This window comes from Clupea harengus, chromosome 24 (assembly GCF_900700415.2).
Source record: "Clupea harengus chromosome 24, Ch_v2.0.2, whole genome shotgun sequence".
NCBI lineage: Eukaryota > Metazoa > Chordata > Actinopteri > Clupeiformes > Clupeidae > Clupea > Clupea harengus.
Window position 1 is genome coordinate 16,039,765 of NC_045175.1, and position 12,478 is coordinate 16,052,242.

The 12,478-nt window shown below is 40.1% G+C and overlaps 1 protein-coding gene across 1 annotated transcript; it reads left to right on the plus strand.

Moving 5' to 3' along the window:
- Nucleotides 1-9,642: 9,642 nt before the first annotated feature.
- LOC105907885 (GTPase IMAP family member 7-like) lies at nucleotides 9,643-10,988 on the plus strand. Its single transcript, XM_031562226.1, has one exon. The coding sequence runs from the start codon at nucleotides 9,681-9,683 to the stop codon at nucleotides 10,689-10,691; it is 1,011 nt and encodes a 336-aa protein (XP_031418086.1). The 5' UTR covers nucleotides 9,643-9,680; the 3' UTR covers nucleotides 10,692-10,988.
- The last annotated feature ends 1,490 nt before the right edge of the window (nucleotides 10,989-12,478 follow it).

The window sequence follows — 12,478 nt, forward strand, 5'->3', positions numbered from 1 at the left end:
ACACACACATTCAGATGTGTGATGCCGCGTTTAATAGCTGCATCTTTACCGCGTCCTTATGACAGATGCAACAGACTTCTATTGTACTTTTAACCGCCAACAGAGATTTTCTACATCACCACATAACAATCTATACTGGTTTATCTAGGTGTGTGTAAAAGGGATGTTATTGACTTATTCAAAATCATCTGTCGGATATGTCACCCTCTGCCCTTCACTTCTCTACCAGAACACGTTTATAAGGGAGTAGTCTGCATACCTGCCCTTCTTCTTCCAATCAGGTGAAGCAACCTTGGTCGTACCAGTTATCTGTGAGTGCCATTACAGTTTTTCTGTTAACACACGTTTTTCAAAACAATAACGGCTTTCTCAAAACTGCACACAGAAAACTGAAAACCTCACACACAAAATGCTAAACCTGACACTCCCTTTGCAAGATGACTCTTTGCCATCAAATCTCTTAACTGTTCACAAAATGGAACTTGTGTTTTCATTTGGTACACACAGCCATATTTTCAAAAGACACACACATACATTCATTGAGTACACACAACTAAGCATTTGCTGCACACTACCAAGCATTTTGAGCACACTGCAGTGCAAAATTGAAAACACAATCATCGAAATGGAACACACCAGACTGAGCCATTTCTCCTTTTGTAAAATGTCTCAGTGTAGGCCTACTTTTTTCATAGTCAAACATAAAATAGCACACAAATATGCAGCAAAAAAAGTTTTATTTCGGTACACACAGAGAACGGTACAGTACTGTAAACCGTGTGATACCGTTGTTCTCACAAACCATATTTACAATTTCAGTCTCCTGTTCGGCAGTGAAAGTGTGTGTTCTTCCTCCACGGTGTGGTTCTCTTTCAGTCCTGCAAAATACAAATACTGTGAGCAGAATGTATTCTATTGATATGCAGTATTACAGTACACAAGGCAAATAGATTTCGTACCTGTTCTCCATCCTGAAGGTTCTAATGATGGCAGCAACTGTGAAGCGGCTGAGATTTGGTTTGACACTCCTCTCCCCTCCCTCATGCTCAAACCATGGTTGAGCACGGTCTACCACAGCGGCCCAAATCTTATTAGAGATGACCATTCTCCTTCTTCTTTCTCCTCCTTCTTCTCCTTGTCCTTCTCATCCTCTTCCTCCTCCTTGTTCTCCTACTCCTCCTTCCCCTTGTCCCCGTCCTTCTTGTCCTCCTCTTCCTCCTCCTCTCACTCTTACCCCTCTCCTTCTTTGGTTGTTGATCTCTTCAAAGTTCTCCATTGTTTACCAAACAAAACAGAGGCTCAAGGCACTTTTATGCTGCAGTCCTCATTGCAAATTGCTCAACCGACCTGAATGTTTAGAGATTTGACTATTTGTGTGTTGTAGGTTGATGCTTCGAGATTTTACTTGAGAAGTGTGTGCAACAGGGGTACGTTCGTCGTAGAGTTGAAGCTAAGTTAATCAATTGGCCTTTTAGCCCGTTAAGATTAGCGAGCTGATTGAGAACAGCAAATATCGGTTTGTTAACGGCTGATCCGCATCCTAATCATGTGGTTAATTTCAACCAGGCTAAAGTTATCATGGCATTTGCGCGTGCACGTCCTACTTCAAAAGGCAGGAAAGGTCGATCACCAAAACCATGATTTTCTAACGGTATAATGGTTCTAAACTCAAAGAAAAGGGCTCTTTTTTCTCCGCTGGCGAGTAGGAGATGAACATGAACGCTTATGAAGAATACAAGACCATAATCATGGCAAAATTCAACACCACCACCGCTGTGAGAGCAAGGTGTGTTGGGATGTTTATAGAGTGATATCTATGTATGAATACCTGACGGCAAGTGTCCACTGGTACAGAGGTTGCCTCTACCGGTTTGAATCTGCATGGTTGCTAGTTCAAATCCCATCACCTCCTTCCTCGATGTAGTTTTCCATTTCCTTGGAAGTCGCTTTGAATAAAAGCGTCTGTTAAATGACTAAATGTATTAATAACAAATGCAATAAATTGAAGCAGTGAAAATAAATTGTCTATTCTTATCATGAGTCCACCTTAATCATTTTCTACAATAATGATATGCTATGGTGTACTAATAACACTCATATAATTATGAGTGCTTTGTTCTCTGCATCACCGACACTACAAAAATGTACCACTCGCAAAAAAGCGCAAGACAGTCCATGTTCGACTGTGGTGTTTGCAATAAATGACTCGAGAAGGTCTTGTAAATTAATGATTCCTTGTCGGCTGAATCGGTAGCGCTCATACAAGAATATTGGATCTTGGCGATCGCAAAGAACTCTCTCCCTCCGCTAATCTAACTCTAATATCAGTCCTTGGTCAATGGGATCCCTCCTTTTTCCGGGGGTGTGGCAAGCTTATCCAGCTACACTTAAGTTAGCCTGCCCTGGAGCAGGTTAGTGCTAATCGATATGTAACTATGGTGATTTATCAAAAGTTGCTTCCACGAACCAAAAAGAGGGGCGTTTTTTATCTTAGCCTGAAAATTAGCTCGCTAAACCACTTAGCGAGCTACGACGAATACCCCCCAGCTGAACATTGTGTGTAGTGTTTTGACAACAAGGTGATGTGTAATTGCCATCAGAGTGTAAACAAGGAAAATCAGAGTCTAATGCAGATAAGGGCGTGTGAAGTAGTGCCAAATTGGGTCGAGCGATTGGTACATGAAGTGAAGGTTGTGCAAATTGTGCCGAATTTTCGCTGTGAAAAACTGTAATCAATAACAAACACAGCATAAAGATCATTTTGAGAACATACAGTACTCTGATTATGAAGTGCATTCAATTATGTGTGAAAGTATTACTTTACCGACTAGTGTCTGTCTGAATGGGCTGCCGGGATGTTGTTGACTTATTCAGAACCGTCTGTCGGATATGTCACCCTCTGCCCTTCACTTTGTACGTGTACTACCAGAACACGTTTATTAGGGAGTGGTCTGCATACCTGCCCTCCTTCCTCCTCCAAGCAGGTGAAGCATCCTTGGTTGCACTAGTTATCTAAGAGTGCTGTCGCAGTGAGGTCACTGCTGTTAATCATTAACAAACACAGCATAAAGATCTGTTGGTTTGACTAACCTGGCCAGTGCAATTACAGCAAAGATGCCAAAGGGAGAGCCTAGGAGTTGCCGTCTTTTCTAAAGTATGTGTCTTTGGGTTATTTTGTCTTGTGTTTGACCGATTAGACTCTAAACCAGGGGTACTCAATTAGAAACCCAAAAGGTCCACTCGCCAAATTTCCATTCAGTCCAGGGTCCGGAACAGTGACGGTCAAAATCCAAAAACATATGCACAAACGGTTATGTGGTCTGGCCTTATTTGTGTGCAAGGTGACACTTTTTTGTGGTTGAAACTTGGGCATAAAAGGTGTGATGGCCAGGCGGAGGCACTGATTGTTACACTAAGTGTTCATTGGGTGTGCTCCTGTATTTGTTTTTCACCATATTCATGGTTGAAAAGGCAGACTCACAACAGTATCTCTATCCTAAACTGTTGTGTTATACTGCATATTTTCAGTTGAAGTACATTAAGAGCAACTAAACCCAGAAAAAATTCCTTGTTTATGAAAATGTACTTGGCCAATAAACATGATTCTGATTCTGATTCTGAAATATGTTGAGGTATGCACGCTCTTGTTGTGTGGCTGATCTAACTATTACACTGCATGTTGCTTGGTATGATTGCAGATGGTTTCTTTTTCTGCCCCTTACCTCAGAGTTCTGCGGGTATTTTTGTTCGAAGTGTGCATGCTTTGTTTCATAGTGACGTTTCACGTTACCACTTTTGACAAGGGCAACCGTCTCGTTACAGATTAAACACATCGGTTTTGTGCTCCCCACAGGCAGCACAAATGCATACTTGTCAGTCCAGTCTGTCTTAAATTCGCGATTTTTGGAATCAACTTTTCTCTTTTTGTCGGGTTTAAAGCACGCCATGATTTTCGTTCGCTGAGAAAAAATACCGTTCACATATATATCTGCCGGCATTGTTGCCATTGACACACACAACCTGCGTGACCCACAGAGCTCGCGGCCAACATTGAGTAGGTGAGTGAGTTGTCATAGTGATGTTGTTATATTACAGCTCCTGATTGGACCTCTGGATTGGACACGGAAGATAGAAACCACATCGAGTAGGAAAAAAATATATAGCGCGAAATCACGCACCAATGAAACGTTGCTTGATCATGATTAAATTCGAATTTTGATTTAGGCTTCGGTCCAAATTTGATTGCGTCTGGGTCCGGATCCGGACCGCGGTCCGCCTATTGAGTACCCCTGCTCTAAACCCTTTCTATTGTATTTGATCTTTCAGGGTAAACAGTATTACCAGGTGATAAGGGCATACATGTGTTTCTAAACACAGACAAGTGTTTTATATGATGTTATTAGGCAATAGAAATGCTTTGCAACAAGAGACCTGTCTACCAGGAATTAGATAGATTGAAGGTTCCTATGGAAGAAATTATTCTGAATGATTTGTCTAATAATTCTGTAATGCCTCTTGCGAGGGCTATTTCCCTATTAGGCATTACTATCTAATTGTCTTCTTACTTTCGAAGACAATTCGCTGTCAACACAGATTACAAATCAGGTAATTTATTGTCAACACAAGGAGGCACTCATGATAACAAAAGCATCAGGCATCGCGTTGTCTACTTGTGTAACGTTCTGGAGTTTCAGTCATGGAAAATCACGTGTGATGTGGAATTGAATGACTCTCCTAAACAGTGATAAGAAACATCTTCGTCTCAAAAGCTCGACTCATGAGTTTTGAGGAACGAGGAAAAATGAGACAAAATTTGATTTGTGATATGATTTTTTGAAGTGCTGAAAAACGGGACTACATTGGGTCGCCGGGAAAACGATAGAGAGTGTGAATATTTCAAAAGATTAGACAGTTTATATTTATGACTATTGGTCTTTAGGCCGACATGAAATGATACAAACTGTATTATATTATCACTACTATGTCTACCTGGTGTATAAAGATGCATACAGTAAAGAAATTACAGTCAATGACTGGCTGACCAAAACATTGGCCTATTCTTTGTCTATGGAGAGTCGCTTACAATGTTGAAGAGAAATAGTCTACGCTATTTATGAGATCATTTCTCCAATTCTGATTGAATTAAAGGTACTGTCCTTTGTCCTGGCAGCAGGTTGATGCTATTTGAACTCATCAGCTGATAAGATAGACCCCTCACTAAAGCAAAGTTGTCCATTGGCCCAGGATCAGCCAGGAGCAGTCTGTAGGCCTGATACATTTACATTAGTAGTGATAATGCGCCCCCTAATGCGCTGGAAATTAAAATGCTAACAAATAAGTAATCAAAGGGAACAAAAGGTTGGAGGCAGGATCCTTTCTGTTCTTTGAAACCGGTGTGAACCTCCCCGACTGAAATTAGTGAATGCTCCTCGGCCATTAATGTAAATGCAGTTTGTGTGCTCATTCTCTGTGTGTTGCCTCGTCTTTCAGACATTTCTGCTACACAGTCATTGGTTTAAAGTGGCTTCACAATGTTAGCTTATTGACTTATCACATAGGTTAGCCGTTTTCAACCACAGTGATTGTGTAGCCAGTATGAATTAACACATGTAGCTTTCCTAGGCTACATGTTTGGATTTCCTAAACGGAACGATATCAGGTGCTTCACCAGTCAGTTCTGCCCTGTCCAACATGGATGACTTGTTAACCCAATAGACTTTAGGGGTAGTGCGGTGTGTACATTTATATGCCTATGGTTGGTTCCATTACACCCCACGCCACGCTTTGTGAAAGTTAAGTAGGTTACACCTATCTGGTCTAGATGTTTGTGACCCGTTAGGTATGTTAGGTTAGGTGTATCCTGTATAGATGTTTCCACATTAACAAGACGGATGTAATTGACTTATTCAGAATCGTCTGTCAGATATGTCTCCCTCTGCCCTTCACTTCTCTATCAGAACACATTAATCTGTGAGTGCCATTAACTATTAACAAGCACAGCATAAAGATAATTTTGAGAACTTACAGTACTCTGACCGAGAAATGCATTAACCCTCCTGTTGTTCTCACATTCTTTATACATTATAAATTATGTGTGAAAGCATCACTTTACCGACTAGGATACAATCAGGGTTTGTCTGAATGGGCTGCTGGGATGTTATTGACTTATTCAGAATTGTCTGTGGGATATGTCACCCTCTGCCCTTGACTTTGTTTCCACATTAACAAGAAGGATGTTATTGACTTATTTAGAATCGTCTGTGGGATATGTCCCTCTCTGCCCTACACTTTGTAATTGTACTGCCAGAACACGTTAATGAGGGAGTATGAAGCATGAAGCATCCTTGGTAGCACTAGTTATCTGTGAGTGCTGTCACAGTAAGGTAACTGCTGTTAATCATTAACAAACACAGCATAAAGATCTGTTGATTTGACTAACCTGCACAGATCTATAAATGACAAAGAAGTCAAAGGGAGAGCCTAATTCTTGTTTCCGGCTGTCGCACCATCCCCTGCTTCAATCCCCAGAGTCGGATTGAACGTTCTTTGTGCGCTGCGTGCAGCTTGTTGACGTGTGGTAGTTGCTCCCTGTGTCGTTCGTGTTCAATGCCCGTGGATGCTTGGAGTTGGCCGTGGCTGCTGGACAACGCTGCTTTTTTGTTGTTTTGCTGGTTTTGACAATGCTGCTGTTTTGCTGTGGTTTGCTTCGTGTCTCTTCCTCCCTCCAAGCAACTTCTACTAACACAGCCTTCCCTTCCTATTCCTAGCTCTACTCCCATATTGTCAACTACAGATAAAGAAACAAACACAAGCTGGACTGAGGCTTACTAGTCAGGCAGATTATTATGAAGAGAGGCAGTACCTCCAGAGGTCACATCAAGCATGCTCTGCTCACACAAGCACACACACAAACACACACACACCTAGTGAAGGGTGAATCCACACCACACATGAATTGAGTCTTTCACATGGGAGATACTACTACTACTAGTTAACATAGGCCTACAGTATAACATTTATTTGAGTAATTTATTTTAAATTTAAACCATCAGGTAGTGGTACACGTTTTGCTTTAAGCTACCAAATAGGTGCAAGGACTAAACTTCCGAATGTGAAAGAATTGACTTGGCTATACGCAACGCTAACGGCTTAAGCCTGAGACTGCCTTGGCTTGTCAACTTTGATTGACTTCTATCATCAATGTCAAACGGAAACGTCATGTTGGCTATTGTCAAAAGGAAACGTCATGTTGGCTATTGTTGTGTCCGAAATAACACTTTAAAGTAACACTATGGAGTTTCTGGAGCCGCCAGGTAGGGGGCACTTTCTGCTGGACTATTCAGTAACTTATTTGCTGTCATGCTTTGTCTTGTGTTGCACTTGCTTGATGTTTGACTGTTTTAGGAAAGTTGTTGACTGGCTAGTTTCTCATAAACAAAGTAAGCAAATTTCAACAGGTTTTGCTCAGTTTAGCCGCTAGCAAGGCATCTCATTAGCGATGTTGGCAAGCTTGTTATAACAGGCTTGAACATTGATGCTAGTAATAAGTGCTCTAGCGTCGGCTTCTTTGTAATGTTATTGTGATAGCTATGTTGGCTAGCTTGCCAACAACTTTCCTAAAACAGTCAAACATCAAGCAAGTGCAACACAAGACAAAGCAAGAGAGCAAATAAGTTACTGAATAGTCCAGCAGAAAGTAGCCCCCTACCTGGCGTAAAGACTCTCAACACTTTACCCTTTGACACTTTGTACACACTCACACATGCAAAAGAAGTAGTAATAATTCAATGACTGTGCACAGAAATCTCAGAATTCTGCACATCAACTTCACGTTTAACATACGGTTATTATATTATTAGAACTATTGATAGGAATGGAATTAATACATTGATTTAGATTAGATCATGAATTGCCTACACACTGCTCTGGATAGCATGATCTCATCAGTCTTCTATGTAATTGTCAGTTTATGCAACTGTACTTTCGTCCGTATTTGTTTAATTGATTGACTAGCATATTTGACGGCTTAGATCTGTCTCCGCTCTATGTGCAGATCACGTTGTGAAAATAATGTATGTTTACAAATATGTGTTTATCATAGTACGTTTATTCAAATGTCACGGGTAATTTGTGGATCATGGTACATGCATGGTACATGTACAAATATATAGACATTTTTATCTCTCTATATACAGTAGGTCTGTCTCATCTCTATGTGCAGGTCATGTTGCTTAGTATACATGTCCCTGTGCACTGCACTATGTCCAGTATTCTCAGCTTTCACAGCAGACATTAGAGGCATTAAGGCACCAGACGCATCACTGAGGGAGAAATGAATGAAGGAAACTGTAACGCTAAACATGGTGAATCTGTGGCCAGAAAGCCCATAATTGCTGGCAAATTTGGCGCATGCAATTTGAGCGACAAAACCTGGAAAATATCATCCTTTTGAGCCGTATTTAAGCATGCAAGGAATGTCAGATCCAAATACAGATCCACGTTATGTAGTTTAATATCTGTTTGACCAACCTTTGTGGAGTTGTCTCTTCTTTTACTTAGATAGGAGCCTGATCTTTAAATCCCCAAATGAACGGGGGCATTACCAAAAAGACTAATGAGGGCCCTATAAGGGCTTTGACTTTGAACACATTACATCTTTATAAAAGAAAGTCAAACATTTCAAAGTAAAAATCATTTTCCATTTTCAGGTGAGGCCTGTGAAGAAAATAGTAACAAAATGATACGTCCATGTTTTTCTCAGTTCTTCACAGATTATAAAAGACACTAGGTTACAGAAATCAGAAATTCTGCAACATTCTTAATATGGAAAAATCGAAATTGAACCAATATTTTAAACTATATAGCACAAAATCACTTGAATATGGAAAGACATGAAGAAGAATGTAAGTAGGATAAGAAAAGTTTGTCAGTGGTAAGGAACAGATTGTTGCTCATTTTATCTTTCACTTGTCTGTAGTATACATCTTCACAATAGATACATTTTAAAAGAATCCACATGAACAAGTGGTATAACTATGGCGCCAATGTGCAGTGAAAACAAATTTTTGCTGCTTATTTCAAACATAATGACATAAAAATGTCTTGTCAGTCAATGAATGGCAGCAGAAATCTTTCTGACTTTGCAGCCAGCTCTTATGGTTCACGTCCACATCAGTATAATTTGATTTCCCTTAGTATGTGTCACTCTAATTCATAATTGCAACTAATTGTACTAATTTGTTTAATCAAATGGCTCTGCCCTCCTCTCTGTTACAATATTCTCCTCAAGCAGGTGAACTTGATGTGTCACTCGTGTCAGTGCTGTAATAGTGTATATTATTAAAATTAGTCAGAGTGAATGTTTTTTTCCACACTCATCTGTTTACCTCTAGTGTGTGTGTGTATAATTTATTTATTTAATTTTCGATTATCCCTTACATATAATATGTTTGTGTGTATGACAGACAGACAAATTCAATATTTCATTTGGTGTGGGAGTGGGGGGGGGGTCTTCATTTCTGTAATATAAACATCAGTATTCAACTACAGGTTGCTGAGCTCATGTTGTCTGTACCCAGGAACTGTGAGGGGAAAAGCACTATGGCTGCAGGACATGGTGAGATGAGGGAAATATATCACATAACATGGATCTACATGTCAATCTGATAAGATGCTAATACATGTTCAAATATGTTTACACAGACTCAACACTCAGGATTGTGCTCGTGGGACACACAGGAGCTGGCAAAAGTGCATCAGGAAACACCATATTGGCAGACAAAGCATTTAAAGTGGAATGTAGCTCAAATGCTGTGACTAAATTTGGCGAGAAAAAACAAGGGAAGGTGGAAAACAAAGATGTCTTAGTGATAGATACACCAGGAATAAATGATACAGAAATGACTCAGGAAAAGCTTAAAAGTGAGATAGGAAGGTGTATTGAAATGTGTGCTCCTGGGCCACATGCACTCTTGCTGGTAATTAGGTTTAACAGATTTACAATGGAACAGCAGGCTGCAGTAAAGTGGATCCAGGAGAACTTTGGAGAGGGGGCTTTGAAGTACACAATTGTGCTGTTTACCGGAAAAGAGGAATTGGATGGCAAATCTGTCGAGAAGTTTATCAGTGAAAACCCTTGCCTTCAAAAACTTGTCAAAAAGTGTGGAGACAGATACCATGCTTTCAACAATAACGATATATCATCCCTACAGGTTAGAGAGCTGTTCAGTAAAATAGAAAACATGATGAAAATCAACCATGCAGACTGCTACACAAAGGAAATGTACAAGAGCACACATGATCTTATTGCACGGAGAGAGAAGGAAAGAAAAGAAAAGAAGAATAAAAGGGATAGGGAAACGGAAAAAGAGAAAGAGAAAGCTGTTCTATGGAAGGGTGTCGGGGCTGTTGCTGGGGCTCTTGCTGGGACTGCTACAGGAGCTGTGATTGGAAGTGTAGCAGGCCCATATTTTGGAGGAGCAACAGTGGTGGTACAAGTAGGAGCAAAAGCAATGACAGCAGCGACAGCAGCGACAGCAGGGTCAGCAACTCTAGGCGCAGGTGCAGGAGGATTAGCTGGTTATGGACGTGGGCCAAAAATTCGCCAATTGTACAATGGTCTTCACAATGGCGTTCTAAACCTAGTAAATGACAACTCGGCTGAAAAAGAAAAGACTGACTATGAAATGTAATCCTTTACTTGTTGGTATTCTCTGGTGTCTTCGAACATGTTTTGGGAATCTAGGGTTAGGGTTAACATGCAAATATAGATGGTTTGAAGTGCTTCATTGCAAGACCAAATGACAAAAGCAGATAGCACAAATTTAACAAAAATATTTGTTTTATTCTTTGGATTTGTAATACTGGTAGGTTTGACATAAAAAAGATGGAAACATCACAAACATGACATTGTGTCAATCCAAAACCATGTCCATTCCCCAGTAGTACAAAATAAATAATTAAAAAATAAACTCTATTTTTTTCCGTAACAGCTATTTAGTCTGTCTCTGTTTCTGTGTGGAGCCCATAATGTCTCTGTCTACTTGGTCTTCCTCCTTTCCTCCCTTCTTCCTCCTTTAATCTTATGTCAGTTACAACTCACACATATCATTACTTTAGTCTTATGTCAGTAACTACTCACACTTATCATTACTTTAAATTTATGTCAGTTACTACTCACACATATCATTACTTTAATCTTATGTCAGTTACTACTTACACATATCATTACTTTGATCTCATGTCAGTAACTACACATGCTTCACAATGTTAGCTTATTGACTTATCACATAGGTTAGCCTATTTCAACCACATTGATTGTGTAGCCTGTATGAATTAACAGATGTAGCGTTCCTAGGCTATATGATTGGATTTCCTAAAGGGAACGATATCAGGTGCGTCACCAGTCAGTTCTGCCCTGTCCAGCATGGAGGACTTGTTAACCCAATAGACTTCAGGGGTAATGTGGTGTGTACATTTATATGCCTATCGTTAGTTCCATTACACCCCACGCCACGCTTTGTGAAAGTTAAGTAGGTTACACCTATCTGGTCTAGATGTTTGTGACCCGTTAGGTATGTTAGGTTAGGTGTATCCTGTATAGATGTTTCCACATTAACAAGACGGATGTAATTGACTTATTCAGAATCGTCTGTCAGATATGTCTCCTTCTGCCCTTCACTTCTCCATCAGAACACGTTCATGAGGGAGTGATCTGCATATCTGCCCTTCTTTCTCCAATCAGAAGAAGCAACCTTGGTTGCACTAGTTATCTGTGAGTCCAATTAACTATTAACAAACAGAGCATGAAGATCATTTTGAGAACTTACAGTACTCTGACCGAGAAATGCATTAACCCTCCTGTTGTTCTCACATTCTTTATACACCCCGTGTCCTCCTTGGTCAAAATGACCCGCCTTCACTAAACCCCTAAAAGAAAACAACTTGTCATTCACCACAAATTGCATGAATACCTGAGTTTTCCCTCTTTACCATTTTTGTGGTGTGTAACTGACTCTGATTATTTATTTCTCATGTAAAGTAGTATTTATTGTTACACCATGCTTTTTTATTGCTCTTAGCTTGACTGTTCTCTCCCTTGTACGTCGCTTTGGACAAAAGCGTCTGCTAAATGACTAAATGTAAATGTAAATGTTATGATTATTTGATCATGATTTTGACTGTCGGGTCATTTTGACCCGAGGACAATTGTAGTTTCCTAGGTTCCTATGTTTGCAGCTTTAGCTTGACACTCGACTTAGCCTCTCCTTCCACAAGTACTTGAAAAGATTCCACAAGTCCACTTCTTGTATTTAAACTGTTTACTTGAACTTATTGAATCAACATTACACACAAAAAGGGTTATCCATAAAGCTGGTGATTAATTTTTTTGGGGGGGCGCAATCATATATAGATCATATATCAAACATATATAGACTATGGGCGCAGTTGGGCAGTGCGGTTTAAATAGCACTCCACA

Bases quoted from the DNA above. Each gene is read 5' to 3' on its own strand.
- LOC105907885 (XM_031562226.1), top strand. From the start codon at position 9,681: ATGTTCAAATATGTTTACACAGACTCAACACTCAGGATTGTGCTCGTG.